This window comes from Festucalex cinctus, chromosome 10 (assembly GCF_051991245.1).
Source record: "Festucalex cinctus isolate MCC-2025b chromosome 10, RoL_Fcin_1.0, whole genome shotgun sequence".
Taxonomy (NCBI): Eukaryota; Metazoa; Chordata; class Actinopteri; order Syngnathiformes; family Syngnathidae; genus Festucalex; species Festucalex cinctus.
Genome location: NC_135420.1, coordinates 20,810,268 through 20,832,143, shown reverse-complemented (window position 1 = coordinate 20,832,143; position 21,876 = coordinate 20,810,268). Strand labels below are relative to the sequence as shown.

Here is a 21,876-nt window from a genome sequence, read left to right as displayed (position 1 = left end):
CAATGGGGAAAAGAACACACGGGCATGAGAAGGCTGGACTTTATTAAGGGTTGAAGGTCACAATGTTGCAAGGTTGTGTGAGAGGACGCCTTCCTCCCTTCCTTCCTTTTTGGAGGTGTCAGCTCCCGGCCACAATGCGCTCACACTTGCTGCTTCTTCTGGATGATTACACTTAAGCCTGACAACATCGCTTTAATTGAAAAAGTTCTAAAACATTGTTAGCACGTTTGCCTGAGGTTGTGGGTTCGAAATTCGCCTGTGCCGTTTGTATGTTATTCCCGTGCTTGTGTTTTTGTTTTTTGTTTTTTCCTAGGGTAGCCTACTTCCTCCAATTTACAACATAATTGAAAACTCTAAATTTAACGATTAGTGCTTTAGGCCATGTTGTTGATAGTTTGATCCTGAGATGAAATTAATTTACTGTATCTTATATCATTTGGGAAAAACTGACTAACATTAAAAGAACTTCAAATCAGCAATGATTGTGTTCAACTTTGGGACGTTCCACTGATCACTTGATATTTATAACATGGCAGCTCGTGTCAAGATTTGAAGTAGCTTTTCTTTATTTTAGTGACAAAAGATGAGACTGGGGCAGTAAATGTGACGTTGCAATAAATAAATACAAAAGGTGCCATGTTTGCTATTCTAATGTAGCAGGTGAGAAACCAGATGAGACAATGCTGAGTAAACAGACATTCATCCAACTTCAGTTCAGTTGAACTGGTTTTGGGTTAAGCTTTAATGACAATAACAACAACAAAAAATGCGCTGAGGTAGTAAATAAGTATAAAAATCAATGTAAAGTAAGTAAAAGTCCTTTCTGACAATGTTCTGGATGCGCAAGTATGCAGAAATATTTACATGTTACTCTGTTATGTTGTGTTGCTTGTGAAACTCGGAAGTCCCGCCTCCTCCGTGGCATATACCCGTTCCTGAAAAGAGCAGAATGCATTCGGTGCTTTTGAAAATATATAAGAAGGCAATTTTTCTCAACATGATAAATTAGATAAATGCTCAATTGTGTGAAGAAAGCTTTAATCTCAGACTGTCCCTGAAGGCAACACCTGAATTCCATCCATCCATCCATCCATCCATCCATCCAGTTTTAAAACTGAACCGGTAAATAGACCGACAGAGATTCTTTTGTTAAACCCAAGTGACACCTTGTGGACATTTGTTAAAAATGCAATTAGGACACTCAGACACACCCTCCATGACGTCACACACTCAAAGTCTCACCTTCAAGCCATTTTTCAGACATTTCATGTAGAATTGTTGCACATTTTTGTTCTCAATACTGTGGATGGAAACAAGATGGAAACTTTGATCTGATGTTGTTGTACTGTTGTGAATGTTAAAAGCAAAGTTTCAGTGAAAGTTAAAAAAAAAAAAGAGGCATTTTTCAGACAGCCCTACGTTTGTTTGTTTTTTCTTTTGAGCAAATATAATTACAAACAATCTAGGCATTTGACAATTCAAACATCTGCATACACAGATCCATGACACATTGAAACAACAGAATAAAGTTAAATGACAGAAGAAGAAAAAAAAATCTAAAATAAAGGGCTCATACAAATTTGGTACAGATTTTCTGCCAAAATGAAAGGAACAAATCCATTTATCAAGAAACATGAAATACACGTGACTATTTCCAGATCTAGCCCCAGGGCTTGATTGTGGCACCTGTCGTGTAATTGCTACCAAATTGGAACACAAGTGACGCAAAATTACAGAAATAATTGCATTTTTGTCATTAGGTGTAGGCGGAACCATGACTCACTGACATGAAACTCTCCAGCGTTTCCCTGCTGACTGCAGTATAATAAACAGAGGGGCGATGCTAAATTTCATCATTGCGTCTGGAAGGGCATGGCGGTGACGTGTCATGACTCGTCATAAAAGACAAAACTCAAGTAAGTCACCTTCACCGATGTTTTGGTCATACGCGTGGGCGGGTGCACAGAAACAAATGTTGATGACTCGGTGGCACAAAACTCTCAGCTGGAGGAAATCCCATGGGGATGGGCGACTCTAACTTGCAAAACGATTCGTTTGCGTCAATGTTTTGTCAGGAGCATGGAAAGGGAAGTGTGATGACTCGACACAAATCTTTTAATACTTCATCTTTGGAGGGGCGTGCAGTGGGTGGGGCAGATGGGTATATACATTATATGTAGTGTTGTTCTAATACTGTTTTTGATTCCAATACTCAGTTTTGCAGTATCGGCCGGTGCCGATACCATACCGATACCTAAGTTTTTTTTTGTTTTTTTTTCTCAACATGAAAAAGCAGTCGTGTCATTGGTTCAGAGCATTCAAGGGCCAATAGGATATCTTAGATCGGCATGCAGTGAACATGTCACATATCAGTGAATGTCGCGCGCGAGCAAGACAAGATGCTGCATCCATATTAGAGTCGGAAATAATGGTATCGGCATGTTACTTGTTAGTACTCACCGATACCGATACCACTGTTTTAATGCAGTATTGGGGCTTCTGCCGATACCAGTATCCAGTATCGGTATCGAAACAACACTAATTATATGTGACGGATCAGGATTTCACCAGACTCAGCTATCTATCTATCTATCTATTTATTTATTTATTTATTTAAAAAAAAACACATAACATGTTTATTTTTATTATTTACGATTTTCTACAATGTAGCACATAGATCTATCATGGAAAGCTTTCTACAATGATCGCACAACACATTTTCAACTTAAAGCTGCACTTTGTAACAATTTGGTCCATATCTTATAACAATATTTTATTTGACCATTTATGACTGCAACATTTTTTTATTTTTTTTAATTAGTAGATTAACACCTTATCAGTTTATAAGGGGAATTCCGGCAACCCTCTTATGGCCTATAGATTTCAGACAGGAATCTGTCTTGAATTTCCCGCCAACTGTATAAATTAAATTTTCTGTGTTCAGTAGCTTTAAATCAAAGTTATGAGGCTAACGATTAGCTATCAAAACAAAACAAGCTAGCTAGCTAAATAGTTTCTCCCATGTGCTCTTGACTGTCTTGTGGTTGATACAAACTAGGCTGTCTTTAAATGTATTTCAAACTGAAAGTCCCAAATTGGTTGTTTGTTTTTGGTCGCACTACATGACAATTTTTTTATTTTTTTTAAAAAGTGCATCATCGGACAAACTTATCAATCAATGACTCCTATGCAAGGTAACATATCTGTCTCAATAAAGCTTGAACCAGATGAAAAAGTTATAAATTACAGTAAATCAGTTTGACTTTGATGTCAATTTGTTGTTTCTTTGAATTGAAATCATTATCAATCATTCCACTTGAAAATGCACCTGTTTTCACATCATGTATTGAAACCATCTTCTATTGGGGCAAACCTCACTTTCCAAATATTTCTGAGCCGAACTGTCTGAATAGTCACAACTTCGACTGAGTCAAGCCAAAAAAGATGCAATTTAAAAACAATTAGGTCTGAGCGGAGCGTATGATGTTTTATATTATGAGTCCATTCAGTTTAATCATTGATCGTTGTCTCTTTCCCACAGCAGCCAGCCCACAGGGAACAAAGTCTCCTCTCTTAAACACTCTTATTACCGCCAGCCACTGTGGGACGGCTGTAAAGGTTCATCAGGGAACGATAAGGGAGGAGAGCCTCCTGAATCAAAGTCGGCTCATTCACATCGCAGGTGGAACACGAGACACCTTGCAGCCCCGTTGCATGCTGGGAAGATGAGGCGGATCATTTCCTCCTGTAGTGGCGCTCACACCCTCTCCCTGTGTTGTAATTCCCCATTGCATTATTTCCTTCCCTCTTTACTTTCTTTTCTCTGTTCAATGAAAGCCGCACCCTCGTATTCCGGGATGTGTACTTCATTTCAAGCATCAGTTGTCTTCATATTAAGGAATATAATCATCTATCTTAAGACTGTAAAGATGAGTTGCGTGTCAGAATGGATCCCGTAGCCGTTGGTGAGTCCGTCACAGTTTTTTGAAGAAATTCAATTCGTTGTGTGTTGCAACTTGTATGCACCTTTTACTATCTTTCTTGCACGTTTACCCCACCTCGTTTCCATGGCAACCGAGAGCTCAGGTGTTCGCCGTATACGTGAGGCTACGAAGGCCCGGACAGACCGGTCTTGCAGGCACTAAAGAAGACAAAAGTTTGACGTCGAAAAAAAGCAGACCGGCATTGCGAGATGCAAAATGCCTGCTCTGCATTGCTCTCAAAAAATTGTGCCAGATGACTCACGAAATAAACAGTCACAGGTTTCATCATGATTTCCGCATGGGCACTTGAGTTCAGAGGGTTTCCTCACATTTTTTTTTTTTTTTTTTTTTATTCAAATGAGACGGACTAAAAAATAAGTAGGGTGCTAACATCGTAATACTGCGAGTGACTCAACAGTCGATTTGTTTGCAAAGATCTGCCGATTTTCGATTTAGCTCACTTCACAATATGCAGCACTTTGGCAAATTGTGAGCGATTGTTCAAAAAAGTGGCTTCAAGCTGTTTCATACTATCCCCAAACTAAATATAAAACAAAGACAACACCTTGTGTATTTCAAAACAAAACAAAACAAAAAACTCATAGCGTAGCCTTTTAGTGTGATAGCTTAATGCTAAATAGCAACTATGTTGCAATGCTATTACTGTTTACCCTCACAAATCAATTTACAAGGATCCAACGGACTTGTTAGTACTCATATATTTCTACTTCTGTGAAGAATTACTAATTAAAAATAAATAAATAAATAAATAAATAAATAACAACAACAAACGACTGATCAATTTACATTGTACTGTGACATCTGGTGACCCATTTCAGGCCCTGACTGATTTTTCGTTTTTACTCATACTTGATTTTGAAACTGGAGCCAAAGAAGATTCTAGACTTCCCGGCAGGTAGTGAAACCGTATCAAAAAAAAAAAAAAAAAAAAAAAAACAGATTACAAAGAGCGATGACAGAAGACACGTGATAGATTTCTGCTACGTGACTTTCAAAATAATACTTGGCTGCGTCTGTTCTTACTCCCAAATACTGACATGCATGGTAGTTTAATTGATAGTTATCTTTGTTCATCTATTCCAATAAAATAATGTGGCAGGCAGAACAAAGAAAAGCTCTTCCACTAGTTGGCACAAGGTACAATTAACCCATATCCACCTGTTCACATCAGAATAACTTTAGCAGAAAAATCATTTGTGTTCAACTAAACAGGCACAGACAAGGCTGGACTGTCCATCTGGCATACAGGGCAGATGCCTGGTGGGCAGATTTCTTTTGGGGCAGATGTGGTGTTTTTTTAAATTATTATTTTCCTCCATTTTACCCCGAGAGACCGGCCCACAATTTAGAAGGAGCAGCCCATTCATCCATTTAAAATATAGAGTGCAAACTGAACCAATAAACGTCAGTGGTAGAGTTACATGGTAGTCAAGGGTGGTCAGGAATCAGGCTGGACCGGCGGGCCTAAGTCAAAATGCCAGGGCCAATTATTTGTGCCAGTCCAGTCCTGGGCGCAGACTTCCCACTGAGTAAACAAGTAAACTAAAATCATAATTATTTCAGTATAAACAATTTTTGTAACTTTTTAGTTTGGTGGTGTGCCTTAGCTGTAGGCTACTGTATATTGTTTGGGGAAACATGTACTGCTCTAGGCCATCCATGGAAACTATCAAGAATTGGCAACCATCTCATAGGTCAACAGGAAAAAGATGCGGAACAAATGGGATCCCCTAAATCTTTTTTGTTTACATCCTGTCAACCAGTGCTACGAGGTAATAAGAAGTACAAATACACTACTGTACTTGATTTCAGGCATTTATAATTACGTTTTTTTTTTTGCTGATGATTTTTTTAATGCCAAAAACCACAAGCTTCTGGCAATCCTTTTTTTTTTCTCAGTTTAATCTGGAAAAAAAAGACCTATCAGTAAAATGTATTTCTTCAGTTGTTATCATATCTGATACATTTATATTAGTTGATTTAGATTTTACTATTGTTGTGGACATTTTTATACGTTTTTGTTTTTTTTTTGTTCTGTCAAGTTATCAAAACAAATATTGCGTATATAAGGGTCACTAAAAATAATTTAGACTTTTGTATGTACATTTCAGGAATCCCACGCATTGCCACAGGATGGGAGTCAACTTTACCACTAATGGGACGAGACAGGATAAAAAGTTCATGAAAGCAGTCTCATTTCTGTAGTGTTTGAACACCACTATTATTTTGAAGGCGTCCCCTTTCCCTCGAGTGTCTTCCGGCGCCGCTGCGGTCGACTTGCCGCGTTCCTGTCGCGTTCCTGTGGCTCGGTCGCCTCGAGCGCATTCCGGTCGCGGCGCCGAGCGTGGACACGGAACATTCCTGCGTAGGCGAGGTGCGAGGTGGATTTATTACCCGAGCAGCAGGTTGGTGCGTGACAAAATAAATGACACCGTTCGGACGCTCCAGCCGCACTTTGTCCGCAGGTGCACCGCACCGGGCATCTGCCGGGAAATGGACCGAGTGAAGGAAGCGTTGGTACTCGGACTGTGCACGGACTGAGCTCACTCACTCACTTCAAGGTACTGGACTGTTTTGGTTTCGTTCGTTCTGCTGATGTTTGAGCTGTAACTTTAACTGCTAAACTTACTCCGTGGCGTTTACCCTATACGTTACACTGGTGGCAAAAGTACTCACATTCTGTATTTATGTCGAAGCAAGATTGTGTTTAAAGGACATAAAGTCCAGCACTGATTCAAACTATAAGACTCTGGTACAAATGAAATGTACTCAAGTAAAAACTTTTGTTTGTTTTATATAGGCGGCAAAAATGATGACTGTCTTGAAGTGATAGAGAGCCACAGATATAGGTAGAAGCACTGCATGAGTCAAAGTATGAAAGTACAGACAGACTCTTACAAAAGTGTTTTGTCTGCTGTATTTTGTGTTATTAATTTATTGATATTTATTTTATTTACAGCAGTGGTGTCCAAACTACGGCCCGGGGGTCATTTGCGGGCCACCGTGCATTTTTCAGTGGCCCGCGACATACGCTAAAAATGGCATTTTATTCAGTTCAAATAAAATAAACAAAACAAAAATGTTTGGAGATTGGCAAAGTAAGAAGGGATGGTATCGAAAAACAGGTGCCATTAAAGGTTATTTCAGTTCACTAGAATTAATGAAAAAACAAACTAAAATTCAAAAAACAATATAGTGACCGAAATAAAATAAAAACGAAAATTAACTGAAACTACATTTTATGTTTACAAAACTAACTAAAACTAACTATAATTATTGCAAACATGTCCTTTGTTTTAGTCTTTGGTAATTAATTTAATGCATGAGCCTTTGGGGATGATTTTAAATATGAATTTTATATAAACCGTAATAATGACGTTTGAAAGTATGTCACACAGAAGTGACGACAAATAGCAGCAGCCAATAGAAAAACACCTTCAGATGACGTTGCTCCCATGGTATTTTTTAAATATTGCGCACATGTAATACACATTTAAAAAAAAAACTTAAAAAAAAAAAAAAACTAACACTAATACTGAAACTAACAAACAAACTAAGCATTTTTTAAAGAACTAAACTAATAAAAAATAACAGAACCACCCTGAAAACTAATAAAAACTAACTAAAATGAAAAATTCCAAAACTATAATAACCCTACTGCCATATTACTAATAAATTGGTTTATCTACTGTTGCCTTTTTCTAAATATGCAAAAGCACAAATAAATTATTTGTACCATTTTTAGAACTAAACACAATTTCTCTTCATAACATTATGTGGCCCTTGCGTCCTTCTGATTTTCTGTATGTGGCCTTCAAATGAAAAAGTTTGGACACCCCTGATTTATAGTAACCTTCTTAAGCTATTCAGTTATTTTGTGTTATTTTGTTTTGCCTGTCTTCATTGCATGACTGATTCTTACTCCTTGTGTACGGCACTTTGTTGCAGTAATGCTTGTTTTAAAGTTCTTTACAAATACAATTAAGTTGGCACATCACATTATTGTCTGCATGGAAAATAACTAGCTTCTCCAAATCTGTAGGATTGTCGCCAGCTAGTGCTCCCTGGTTTTACTTTCCCCAGGGACGGGACTCAGTCTAGGTTACAGCCATCCGACAATCTTGTAGGCTAACAAGCAAGCTGCTAATCTACCGGCTATCAAGGAGCTTTAAAAGTATGCAATAATGCTTTCATTTGGAATAAATGAAACTAAATAGCTCATAGGTGATTATAATTGTATGTGCAGTACATGTACATTAGGCAAAGGCTCTTGATAATTTCAACACAGGCTAAGTATAGCTCTATAAATATTGAGTCAAGATGTACAGTATCACTTCAACATATTTCTTTGACACCAGTTCCGGGCTTTGATGGAAATATGAGGGGGATTACAGTCAATAAAGGTTTTCTAGGATTTGCTTTCCATCCCATGGAAAAAACAATTTATAAATGAGACTCCGGTACTAATTCTGCGATGTGGTTGGTTTGATATCAGGTGTGTCGGAGGGGGGGGGGCCATGGCGGGCTGCTGCGATTTTTGGCGGCACACCTGCACGTGCTTCCTCTCAGAGGAGGAGCAGAGGGACGCCAACGTAAACAGAGAGATCATGCGTCAACTCAAGAAGCAGAAGCGGATGGAGCGGCGGCAGGTCAAAATCCTCCTGTTGGGTGAGTGATGCCAACTCTGTCAAAGGTGTCAAATTATGACCTCACACATTATTTTATGAACGCGGGGTTGTTGTTAGGGGTGTGCTCAAAAAATCGATACGGCAATATATCATTGCGGGCCTCACTACAGTACATGATACGTAGGCGTCAAAATCGATATTGCTCGTTAACTTTAAATAGGCAGTTAACGTTTGCCTTTGCAGCTTGCATTTGTACCTAAAAAAATAAAAACCAGGACCGTCTTTGAAGTTATTTGCCTTCAGTTAATGCAAAAATAGCTCACCAATGATTGGACACTGTGTCTTGCTAAGAAAAAATATAGCAGAGGAAGAATATCAACATTTATTTACTTATAAACTTCACATTGCACCTGTGTCTTAATGTCCCAATTTTCCTATATTTTGTTTAAAAAAACAAAATAGAATGAGTTATATGAAAAAAAAATGCTGTTTTTATTTCCCCAAATATTTCAAATAAGTACATTTTAGTGCTGTAATTTTAATACTTTAATATTTTTTGCTGATACCGGCTCATGCCTATTAATACATTTTCCCTGTGTGTCTGTGAAAACTGTTCCTTGCCCTGCAGTGCGTACACATTTAGACCAGGCATGCCGCTTGGTGGTAAACCAGAAGAGCTACTAACAAAAAATTTTTTGTCATCCAGCATAATAAACATATCCGTTAGGTATACATATGACGTTATTATAAAATGCAAGTAAAATATCGGGATACGTATCGCCTTGAAGATCATGTATTGGGATATATATGTATCGCGATACGTATCGTATTGTGAGGTTGGCGGCAATACCCAGCCCCAGCTAATTGCTGGTTGAAGTACATTAGAAAATGTTGTCTGGTCAAAATGGCCGCCAACCAAGAGGGATAAAAATTGATGGATTTTGCTGCTTAATTCAAATTCCACAAACACAATATTAATCAGAGTGCCGTGTTTAGACAAGTGGGGGTGTTGTAAAGAAAAAAATCACTTCAAAGTCAACTTCTACAGCTCGTAACAAAATACACGGCGGGCCATGGAGCGACAGCTTGCAATTATAACACCTCACAGATAGCATTACTCACTTAATAGCGAAAGTGATGCAGCCATTCAACACTGGTGAGAAACCAGCACTGGCTGACTTTCGTTCGACAGTACTTCAGTGATTCTGTGCTTGTTTAAGTTTTATGGACAGATGTTATTTATTCATTGTTGTACATTTCAATGCCTGTGTTTAATATTCTTGTCAGTTAACAGTTGATTGCTTAGCTTGGATTGCTAATTGAAGTTATGCATGTGCAGTGTTTTCGCAGTGTTCAAATTATTTGTTACATAATGTTTCAGCCTACTGTTCTTACACCCTTAGCAATTATCCATTCATGTGGTTTCCCCGTTTTCTTACCAGCATCCATGTTGTCCGTGACGAAAACAAGTTTTAACACCCCCGTGTCATGTCGCGTAGCCTGGCCGGTTTGGCGGCCCAGCAGGAGAGGGAGGTATGCCAGGCATGTCGTCCACGTGAGAGCATGTCAAGAATGGTCCAGATTGCGATCGCTTTTGAAGCAAAAGTCACCAGACTGGAGAGGAGAGTCCCACAAACCTACAGGCCTCCTTTTTCGCGAATGATTGCTGGCTTTATTGCGACAGATAAGGCACAAATTACCAGCCGCATCTTTGGCCGCTCGGCCATAAATTTCAGTTTATGTCGTGCACGACATATGGTCCTGACAGTCCAGGTCACATTCTGTGCATTCGACGGGTCTGCCCTTGAACATTATTATAGAATCAACTGTATAGTTGATTAGATCCTTGAATGATTAATGAGGTTCATTGTTATAATCGCACAAAAGTAGTGGGCACCTCCATAGATGATTAACAGCTTCAGATGATCTAATTAATCTGCACATGGATTGACTGTCACCATCATAAAACATATGATCTGTACAGGCGACATTTTAAGTTAGGCTTGAGCAATATAGAAGTCTTTAATTTATTATTATTATTTTTTTTTTAATTATTTAAAAAAAAATTAGATTTTCAATTTATTCAATTTTTTTTTTTACTTTGCTCATATGTATAAAAATACATTACTTTATTTTTGCAGATGAAGATCAACTTGGATGTAAATTAGAGCTGTCAAATGATTATTTTTTGGGGGGGGGGATGAATCACAATTAATCACTTAATTAAAAAGGCTTTTTATCAACATTTTTTGCCTGCTAAATTTAAAGAGCACCTGTTGTGTTAATTCTTTCGACATTCAATGTTATGAGGATGTCTTCATCATTTTATGATCCACTGCACACGCTCATCCTCCTCGTTTTGTAATTAGTTAATTACTTGCATATTTAAAATAAAAAAAATTTTTTTTTAAATGACCCCGGTAGTTTGACATGCGTAAAATTTATTAAATGCTTTACTTTAATGCATGTAGTTAATTGTTCAAACACAACCTCTGGTACCTTACATTTAACCGTCCGCTGTTAGCTAAAGGTTATCTGTTATCAAAATTAACGTTAATACATGATTTATGCGATTATTTTTTGTGATGAATTAACTCGTGTACGCTTTAACTTTGACAGCCCTTTAACCATTTACTGCCACCAACAAATATTGATCAGATCAAGTATGTTTTGTTTTTTTTACGCATGCATGGAAGAAGATCTCACCCAACTTGTCTGTGAAATTTAGTCTTGTTAATGAAGTTAATGATCAGCAGATCCCTGTAGATGGTGCTTGTCAGGTCGATTATGAGGGAGAGAAATTCCCACATGCCGAAAATAGGACGTTTAAGTACGCTAGCTTTTGATAAAGGTTAACTTTGAATGATGTCATACCAACTTGCGTGACTTGTTCATCCGCAAAAATGTTTTACAGTGAAGAGATTTACGTTGATGCACAACTTAGTTATGCTTGTAATGTGTGTACAACAAAGATAGTGATGTCGAGTTTGGAGAGATGTGTTGTTAAATAGTGACACATCACACTACGTGGTATTTTGGGGAAATTTGACACACCCTGGCACAAGTGCAGCAACACATTCCAGGGTTGGACGTCTGGCTGCAACCTGCAGTTGCTTTTCATTATCTTATCTTTACAGTATCCGTTCAGATTAATTAAACTGGAAGTCAAGTCAAAACAATGTTTCTTTACAATAACAACAACCCAACTTTTATCCATTTTAGCTAGCTACTGAAAATGACATCACATCGCCTAACATCACATGATCAAACCCAGAAGACAGGTGAACCGTGACAATCATTACCTGAGCCCTTAGGTGCTGTGATGTCATTTTCAGGCGATGGCAAGTGGCAGAAAAAAGCAAATACAGTTGTATTTTTTATTTTTTTTTATTTTTTATTTTTTTTTTTTAGCTAAAACATATTTAGAATATTTTTAGATTTATATATATTAGTTTTTGAGACAACATAATATGTGTATAATTTTTTTTTTGTGAAAAAAGTTGGAATGGACATCTTTTTATTGGAATTAAGTTTGTTTTTTTGTTTTGTTATGTTTTTTTTAGCTAAAAAAAACTGCTAAAACTAAAATATAACAATAAAATGTAATTTCCTTATCTAAAAAGTAGTATTTTCTTTAAAAAATAGTTCTAATACAACAAAAATTTATTTTTATTTTTTTTGTTAAAAAAAAAAAAAGTCACCGTAATGGTTTTTTAAATGATTAATTCATGTAGTTTCATTTTGCTTTACGCCAACTCCCAAAAAAAACTGCTTTACAATAATAAGTTCTCTGCAGCCCCACAAGTCTAAACACGTTATTGTAATTAACATTTGTGTTTGTGGAATAGTGGAATACATGTAAGGTGACAGCCATTTTGCCCGCTTGCCGACATCACAGTTTCTCAGGGCTCAGGTAATGACCAATCACGGCTCAGCTTGCGAATGTCACATGACCAAACTCAAGAAAACAGGCGAGCCCTCATTGGTTGTTACCTGCGCCCTGAGCAACTGTGATGTCATCGTCAGTCGGCAACAAGTGGGAAAATGGCCGACCCCGAGATGGATAAAAATGGTTGGATTTTTCTCACGATTTAACCATAATGCTGTGTTTAGACGAGTGGCTTGACTTCCTGTTTAAACCGAAAGTTTTTCATCAAAGATCTAATCTGAGAAGAGGCACACACGCACACTTTCATTCAGAGTTATTTCACACTTGTGTTAAAGACAAGCCTACAATGTACATTAATACATATTTGTTGCTTCCTCAGGAACTGGCGAGAGTGGGAAAACCACCTTCATCCGCCAGATGAGGATCATCCACGGACGCGGCTTCTCAGAGGATGACAGGAAAGAATTTGCTAAATGCATCTTCCAGAACATCTTCACGGCCATCAAGGCCATGACAGGAGCCATGACCACGCTCAGAATTCCCTACTCCAACCCAGATAACGAGGTACGCTCCCATTTTGAGCTACAAGCATAGTCACGGAACAAATGAAACTCATATCTCAAGGCATCACTGTTTTGGCGGGGATTTCCGCTGTTTGCATGTTGTAATTGCGCTCGCTTCTCAATCACACTATCCCGCAGTTCTACGCCAATAAGATCCAGAACGTCGACACGGTGCGGATCACCAAGTTGGAGCGAGACTACGTGGACGCCATCCACCGCCTCTGGGCCGACTCCGGCATGCGGGTCTGCTACAGCCGACGCTGCGAGTACCAGCTGCTGGATTCCACAGAGTAGTGAGTGCAATGTTTGATTATAATTGTCTTTTTTTTTTTTTTTAATAGTCATAAAGGCATGGCATTGTTTAATTTAAAATTGTCCAAACTGGTTGAATTTCACATTCTCAAGAATAGATATTCTCAGATTTTTGTAGTTCTCCATGAAAGCAGATTATCTCATGTTGAATGAAAATAACTAATAATAATAGTTGTATTTCTCGAAAAATTGTTCTAGTATGATAAAAATATTCTCACAGGAATGTTTTTTTTAATAGTCATTACTTCATTGAGTTGATTTTTTATGTTAAATAGCATTTTTTCTCTGAGGAAAGAGTTTAGAGAGATTAGTCTAAAACATTCTTGAAAATGTAATTCAATATTTTTTATTTTATTTTACATCTTTGATTAAATGTAACTTTTTTTGCCCCTTTTCTGACATATGGACCAAACCAGTAGTGCATTTTTTTGCACCGTCAATGTGAAATAATGTCCTGTTTTTGAAGGGAGTGAAATTAAAAATATTTAATCTGATTCATCGCCAAAATAATTGGCAGAATAATCTATTAATATATGTAAGCTTAAGCCATAATAATAATAATAATAATAATAATAATAATAATAATAATATCCATCCGTCCATATTCTGAACCGCTTATTCCTCACAGATGTCATGGGGGTAATAATAATAATAATAATAACAACAACACAAAGCAACAATCAACATTATTTTAACACAGAAATGAAATAGAAATTACGCTTCTGAGGCGTAAATGAGTTTATATGAATTTCACTATTTCAGCACTAAAATCAACTTAAACGTACCTATTCTAAATTATTGGGATGCAACTGTATATTCCCTGCTTACAGGCCAGTAATATTTTTTTTAATTGAAGGGAAATTCCAGTATGTCTCATTTTATTATCTTAGAGGAACATTTTGTTGACTCATCACATAATAAAATAAATATACACATAAATCTGGAGCAGTTTTCTGTTTGTCCATATTTTGGAATCCGGCCAGTAGAGGGAAGTAGTTCCTTTCCAGACTCATTTCACCGCCTACGTTTAATCTCTAATGAAAATAAAAGAATATAAATATGGAAAGATGAAGTGGCTTTGAAGGGTTCCTAATGGAAATTTTGATCAATCCCGAGTCCCTCTGTTTGCTGAGCAGCGCGAGTGTGTGTGTGCCTGCCTCAACGGTGGTCATAAAGGCACCGTCTGTACACAGTGGCTCGGCTCCCTTCTCGTCTTTTTAATCACGGCTAATTCATCATGTATCCTCCGTCACGTGTTTGTTTTGCTCACACAGGAAGGAGGTCATAACGTAACCGCAGTTTCCTGGTTCTTACTGATATGTTTTTTGTTTATCTGTGTGCCTTCAGCTACATGAGCCAATTGGACCGCATCGCAGAGCCAGACTACATCCCCACAGAGCAGGACGTGCTGAGGGTCCGATTCCCCACCACGGGCATCCACGACTATTCCTTCACCATCAACAAGATCACACTCAGGTGGCTTGCAGTCGCAGTTCTCCCACTGACTATTCGAGGGTTGCCTTGAGATACGAGTTTAATTAGTTCCAATGGCAACGCTCGTAACGCAAAACATCCATAACTAAAATCATGTTTCTCCATTGAAATTAATGGGAATGCCTTTAATCCGTTCAAGCAACCCACTCCAAACGTGTAATGTGTGTTTTTTTTAAAATAAGATTTCAAATTTATTGTAGTTTATATTAAAATACATCCATCCATCCATCCATCCATTTTCTTGACCGCTTATTCCTCACAAGGGTCGCGGGGGGTGCTGGAGCCTATCTCAGCTGGCTCCGGGCAGTAGGTGGGGAACACCCAGGACTGGTTGCCAGCCAATCGCAGTATCAACATACAGTAATTAGATAAAATGTAAAGATCCAGCTAATATGTATGGAGGACGAAAACTGCCAAAATTCGAAATAAATAAATGACTAAATAAATAAATAAATGACTAAAAGTGAAAATAAAGATGGATATAAAAAACTATAATTAGAAAATTATATATAAAAAAATACTTAATTCTAACTAAATAAATAGATAAATAAATGATTAAATAAATAAATGACTAAATAAATAAACAAATGACTAAAAGTGAAAATAAAAACTGATTTATTTCCATTTATATTTATTTTTTTAGATATACTTTTCGAATTATATATTTTTTATATTCATTTTTATTTTCACTTTTAGTCATTTTTTTATTTTTTTATTTTTTTTAGGAATTTTGTCAGTTTTGGTCCTCCATAAGTATGCGAGCCTTGGCCACCTGGGGGCAGTATAAAATATATTGACATTGACAGAGAGACACACAAGAAGAAGAGTTTCACAACTGAATCAGCACACTGCAGTTATATTAGTCTATATTTTTTGCTAAGGGTTTTTAAATGAAGATTAATCCCAACTACAGTGTAGACATTCTCATTATGGTTTGCCCTGAGCATTGATTTATTTGGTGCCATCTTGTAGCAGCTTGCAGCTAAGGATTAGTTGAAGTGAATTGAGTAGCTTCATTTGTATGGGGGAAGGCACTTACCTGTGGATTTTTGCTATTCAAATAGCAGTGGAACACTGTTCTCTGTCCTGCTCTTCAAGTCAACCCAAAAAAAGTTGTCATCTCGTTTTCCTCATTTTTCCCTTTTTTTTTTGGTCTCTTCCTCTTGTTCCCCGCCCGCAGGATCGTGGACGTGGGCGGTCAGAAGTCGGAGCGTCGGAAATGGATCCACTGCTTTGAGAACGTCACCTCGCTCATCTTCCTGGCCTCCCTCAGCGAGTACGACCAGGTCCTGGAGGAGAGGGACACCATTGTAAGTGTGAGCGCCGAGTAAAGCGCGTACAAGCAGGCCAATTTTTAACAGCTTCACCAATTTTGTGGTGCACTGGAGATAACCAACAGCTGGGCACCAGAGTTAGAGTAGTTAGCATGAGCATAGTTAGCATTTTTTAGTATAGTCCGTTTTTACATTTCGTTTTGTGTTTTAATTATTTATTTTTTAAATTGTGTTAGTTTTAAATCATTTTTAGAGCAGCTGTGTTAGTTCAGTCCATTTATTTAAAAAAAGAAATAAAATACTCCGTTTTAGTTTAGTTTTTTATTAGTTTTAGTTTATGTATAATGTATGCTATTTGTTGACTGTTGAGTGTAAGTTAAAAAAAAAAAAAAAAGGTCACAAGTATTGTGTAATAAATTAAGTAAACTACAATTCACAAATGACCTTCCTTCTTCTGTACGATCCAACAAAATGAATACATTTAAAGTAAACCCATGTATGAAATTATTACAATTCCGCTATATAATTATCGTTAGTTTTGGTTAGATTTATGATCCTAAAATTTTAGTTAGTTTTCGTTTTGTTCAAAACACTTGTTTTTATTTTACTGTATTTCATTATTACAATTTAGTTTTAGTTATTTTTGTTAACTATAATACTCATGCAATATCTCCACCCACTAAATAGGTCTACTTAATTAAATAATCAATCAATTAATTATCCAGCCTCCCATGCTTCTTCCCTACGAAGCTTCTGAGGGTCACTTCTCTTATCTGCCAGCAGGTGTCAGGCTAACAGAAGAAAACTTCCCTCCATCTGGTCACCCAAGCGTTTTGCACTCTTTCGTTTATATACTTGCTACATACAGACATGTTTTTTTTTTTCACATTTACAGAAGAATAACATTGAAAAATAGGATCATTTACTGTATAATTAATTATATATATATACCTTAGGAAAAGTCATCAAATTTCAGGACAAAAAAAAAAAACGTTTTAAGGAAATTTTTAAAGCTTTCAAAACTGATCACATTTGACGTGATTTATTAATCCGCTACCCATAACCCCTTCATAAACCCCCACTCATCTGACGTGTGTGCGTGTGCGTGTGTGCTTCAGAACCGCATGGAGGAGAGCCTGGCTTTGTTCTCCACCACCATCCATTCGCCCTGGTTCCACAGCACCTCCATCATACTCTTCCTCAATAAAACTGACATCCTGGCTGACAAAATACTAACCTCTGACCTGAAGAAATACTTCCCCGGTTTCATGGGTAAGCCCCTTAGGTCCACAATTAAATGCCAGTTTGCTTTGTACACAACATTTCGCCAAATGTTTTAACCACAAAACCTCGATACAATCACCGCTTGCTATATTGAGATTCACTTTTCTTATTTATGAATGAGTTATTCCATGTGGCCGTTGAGTACAAAAGTGTCACTTTGACGACATTTTGTTGAACCGAACTTCACCCCCAATGCTTCCATTTCAGTTTGGGTTCATGACAAATGCCGCCATATTACAGGTTGTCATGTTGATCCATTTTTTTCCCCCTCCTCATTGTGTGACTTATGCATGCTGTCACTAACGTCATTTTCAAAGTGCCACGCTCCAATTTCCTGCGCTTCGTCACCAAAGTGAACCATAATTAGGGGATCTTTTGTCCATTCTATAATTTGCCTTCAAATGACACTTCCTGCAGGGTTTTTTTTTTTTTGCGTACATATTCTACATGTGGCCTCAGTTGCTGGTGTCAATGTTTGCATGCAAAGCACTTCCCGTCTTGCACCTCCAGCACCAACACCTGTTGCCCATGGCAACCGCAAACACACCAAAGGATCGATTCATTGTTGTTTTTTAAGATAGTATGAGCGAACCTCTGATATATAATCAGATGATAATGTCTTTGTTTTGACTCAATGAAACAGCATGGGGCTCATTATCCACGCGATGGAGCCAAAGCAATAATAAATGTCATTATTCAGTTTTGTTTATAGAACATAAGTCACTGTTAAACTCTTATTGTTGCACTTCACTGCAAGGGGAGGAAAAAAAGAGAGAGAAAAAGTAAAAAGACAGAATTAGAGCAAAAAGGGAAGCAAAAAAGAAAAATAGAAAGTGCCAAAGAAAAAAATGAGAAATAAGAGACAAAAGAAAGAGGGAAAAAAAAAGTAAAAATGAATTTACATTTTTTTTTTAGAGAGATGTTGACTTGAAATGACGTCACAAATTAGACCTGCTTTTACCGAGTCTAAGGCATAGTGCGTCTACCAAATTCACCAACATACTTTATGAGATGTGCCCTGGCAATTACAATACAATTACAACGTGCGGAGTTTTGATATCTATTTTGAAATTTCACTTGAAAGTCCAATTTTAATATAAATACCCTTTCCCGAGTAGGTCGTATTTGATTTTCCGTCTCCTCCATCCAGGTAGGCAACAAGACGCGGAGGATGCCAAAAAATACATCCAGAAGCTGTACCAGCAGAAGACCAGCAACCCGAACAACAAGGGGGAGGTGAAAAGCTTGTACCCGCACCACACCTGCGCCACAGACACGGAGAACATCCGCAGGGTGTTCAGCGACGTGAAGGACACGGTGCTGCTAAAGTCTCTGAGGGAGTACGGCATCTTCTGAACTTTTCCACATCCCTGTGGACGACCGTTCGTAAGATTATCTCAAGACGGATGGTGAAAAAGAAGGCTGTTTTTTTTTTGTTAAATTGAACACGTGAAGAAGGCGGAAACGGACAGGCTAATCGCAGGGTGCTCACTTTAGACACTTTAGACTTTAGAGCACTCATCAGTCCATTTTTCTCCGGTACGTGTCCTCGCTAGGGTTGCGGGTGAGCTGGATTGGTCAGCAGCCAATCAGAGGACACATACAGACGAACAACCGTTTGTATCCTCATTTGTGTGTTGTGGTCAATGTTGAGTCACTGGAAAGTTCCCTCAGGTAGCCCAAATTGTTATTTTTGTACAAAAGTAAATGAAGGATTAATCAACGCTTTGCACAATTTTTTTTATATAGAGTGCATAACCACTCCTTGTACTTTGACATTTAAGTATTCTAACCGCTCCACCGTATGTGGTGATGTCATGCTGTTCATCTGCAGTACATTAAGCGTGAAAGTTGACACCCAGGTATCAGCACTTTTCCAAGCATTCCAGAGATGAAATAGAAACATGAAAATGATAAAATACAATCTTAACTTGGAAATGTTTATTTTTATTTTTATAGAAATTTCCCTGTTCTAAATATTTGTAAACCATTGTACGTTTGTGATTAGGAGGTGGCTGAGGATATGGAAACTGATTGATTTTCGGGATGGGCAATTGGCTAACTTCCCAAATTTGCCCAAATCACGAATCTAAGGGAGTCGACTGTAGTTTTCAGTTGTAATATCACCATCTACCACTAGATGACAAACATGGCTTAGTTGGACTTACATCGAGTGTTACACTGTCCTATGCTACAATATGAGTAGGCCTTTTTGGATTTGGAATCATATTTACAACAAACACATTACCTCAATAATATTCAAATTTTGAGTGGGTTGATTTTTATGAGGGGGGAAAAATGCACAAAAAGAGTCCTTGCACTTAACCTTTTTTTTATTGTTTGAGACAAATAAAAAAAAAAAAAGCCATGAATGGTAATTTTATGCATGAGATGCCTTTGCACTGTGAAAAAAAAAAATCACAGTACAGTATGTGGTTATTTTGTGGTTTCCTTCAAACCCTTTGTTGTTGGGTTAGGAACTTAGAATAGTGGAATAGTGGATCTTTTTTTTTTCCATGCATTGAGAAATGTATTATGAGCAATGAAATATATTAAAAACACATATTTTGCACTTTTGCATCCATTTTGTCCATATCTAAGAAATGTTGAACATTTTTGTCTAACATCTTGTTAGGAAGTGCTTGGTCCTTGAGAAGCATCACTTCAGCCTACTTCTGTAACACAAATTACTACTTTCCTATTAGCCAGGGCTTTGAGTTTTCAGTAATGCTCTAAGATGCCACAAGATGGCAATCTTGATGCATCTTAGAGCAACTGAAAGGACACCAATAGGTGAATTTCTGAGCAAATAGTGGAAGATAGCTTCACGAAACAAACACTTGTTTACAATTACTTTGAACAGGGCATACATAAGCCACATGCTTCTTCACCTAGACATTCTTCAATCACATGTCACGCCTGTTCTGGCAAAGGTTTAAATTATTGACTGCCACAAAAGGGGGAAAAAAAGAAGTTGACCACTCTTATTAATAAAAGCTAAAAACAATAAACATACTCTTACCTAAATAAAGTGACGACACTGCATGATTCAGGGTGAGTACTGTTAAAATAATATCAAATAGTCCTCTTAAGTATGTCCTATTTATATTATGTGTGAGAAGGGGAATATTTAATAAGCGTGAGCGCCTCATCAGCTTCGCAAATGATTTTTTTTTTAAATTGATTGTATGTTTTTAATTGATTGTAAGTGTTTTACTCTCCTCATCACTGCTTTTTAGGTGTTGAATGATATTGTCTTTTTATTTAACCACGTTGTCCATCACATACGCATCAATTGTGATGCTGCAGGAGTCGTTTCGGTGAAAGAAAGGGGGGCTAATATTAAAAAAAATATATAATGAAAACATGAGGTTTGCTGTTATTGGTTTGTTTGGAAGTTTTGCCTCATCACTGTGATGTCATCCAACAAAGCGTCCAAGTGGATTTATAGCAGTGGAGAGACTTGATTAAAAATAAATATCCCTAAAGTCTTTTTAAGTTATGTTTATGAATTCAAATATTTAGACTATAGAGGAAGTGATGTAAAACCCTTAAAGCCTTTGGAATTTCCTGGATTTCCGCAGAAATTGGTCATAAAATGTGATCTGATCTATAAAGTCAATTGCACCAAGGAACATATTTTACATTCGAAAATATCTCACAGCACACCACCTTCATAACCTCATCCCAATTGTGAAGTATGATAAGGTGACATCATGGACCCTGGACTGGTCGCCGGCCAATCGCACAGCATGATAATAATACTTTCACATTTTTAATTGTAATATTTCAGCGATGCATGGGGGGGAGCGAGCTGGCAGCGTATCACACAATGAATGTAAAATGACAACAAATAAGGTTCAGTCAGGGCCCAAGACGATAAGCGCAGACAACGGGTGGGAGTCTGCCCCTTTACTGATAATGAGGTGCTTGGTTTGAGGGAATCTGACGAGTTCTCCGCCGAATGCTCATGCTGAGGCTGCTCTGATAAACGCCGCGCCTCCGTTAAAGGCCAGCTTGTGTGATCGCTGGCACAGAAGCAGAGTTGACGTGTGGGAAGAAGGTGAAGCCGGCTCACTTTTTTTAAAATACGACTGAGCTGCCTGTTTTATTACTTTGCCTGTCGATGATAAGAGCTTTTCAGTCCCTTGAATGTTCCTCCAGAGCAGATAGTGGCCATTTTGGACTGTGGCAAACCAACTTATACAGGATTCCAGTGTGTATGTGTTGTTGTGTGCTTTTTTATTTTCTTTTTATGTAATAAACACTGACTTACACAAAGAGTAGGAATTGACCTTTTTCACAAAAATCTGAATGGAAGCCAGTTTTTCCAATTCATTTATAGGAAAAGCAACTGACAAAAAAATTTATTTTCGTACTTTTATTTATTTCTCCTGATGCCAAACATGCACTGTTTTTGTTGTTGTT

The 21,876-nt window shown here is 37.6% G+C and overlaps 1 protein-coding gene and 1 long non-coding RNA gene across 5 annotated transcripts in view; one reads left to right on the top strand and one right to left on the bottom strand.

Moving 5' to 3' along the window:
- The first annotated feature begins 143 nt into the window (after positions 1–143).
- LOC144026691 (guanine nucleotide-binding protein subunit alpha-14-like) lies at positions 144–20,020 on the top strand. 3 transcript variants are annotated; one of them, XM_077533599.1, is made up of 12 exons: positions 144–267; positions 1,761–1,916; positions 3,542–3,965; positions 6,116–6,409; positions 6,470–6,565; positions 8,500–8,672; positions 12,901–13,085; positions 13,223–13,377; positions 14,744–14,872; positions 16,071–16,200; positions 17,283–17,436; positions 18,599–20,020. In XM_077533599.1, exons 6-12 carry the CDS (start codon positions 8,522–8,524, stop codon positions 18,802–18,804), a joined length of 1,110 nt encoding a protein of 369 aa, XP_077389725.1. In that variant the 5' UTR covers positions 144–267; positions 1,761–1,916; positions 3,542–3,965; positions 6,116–6,409; positions 6,470–6,565; positions 8,500–8,521; the 3' UTR covers positions 18,805–20,020. The 3 variants fall into 3 exon arrangements, with proteins under 3 accessions (XP_077389725.1, XP_077389724.1, XP_077389726.1); XM_077533598.1 differs by having other exon boundaries at positions 6,116–6,565; XM_077533600.1 differs by lacking the exons at positions 144–267; positions 1,761–1,916; positions 3,542–3,965 and having other exon boundaries at positions 5,855–6,565.
- Positions 615–21,876, bottom strand: part of LOC144026692 (uncharacterized) — a 40,971-nt gene continuing 19,709 nt past the window's right edge. For both annotated transcript variants that reach the window (XR_013285264.1, XR_013285263.1), the window contains exons 3-4: positions 15,930–16,179; positions 615–935 (exon numbers count right to left, since the gene is read on the bottom strand). This is a non-coding gene — a long non-coding RNA (uncharacterized LOC144026692). The remainder of the gene's footprint in view (positions 936–15,929; positions 16,180–21,876) is intronic.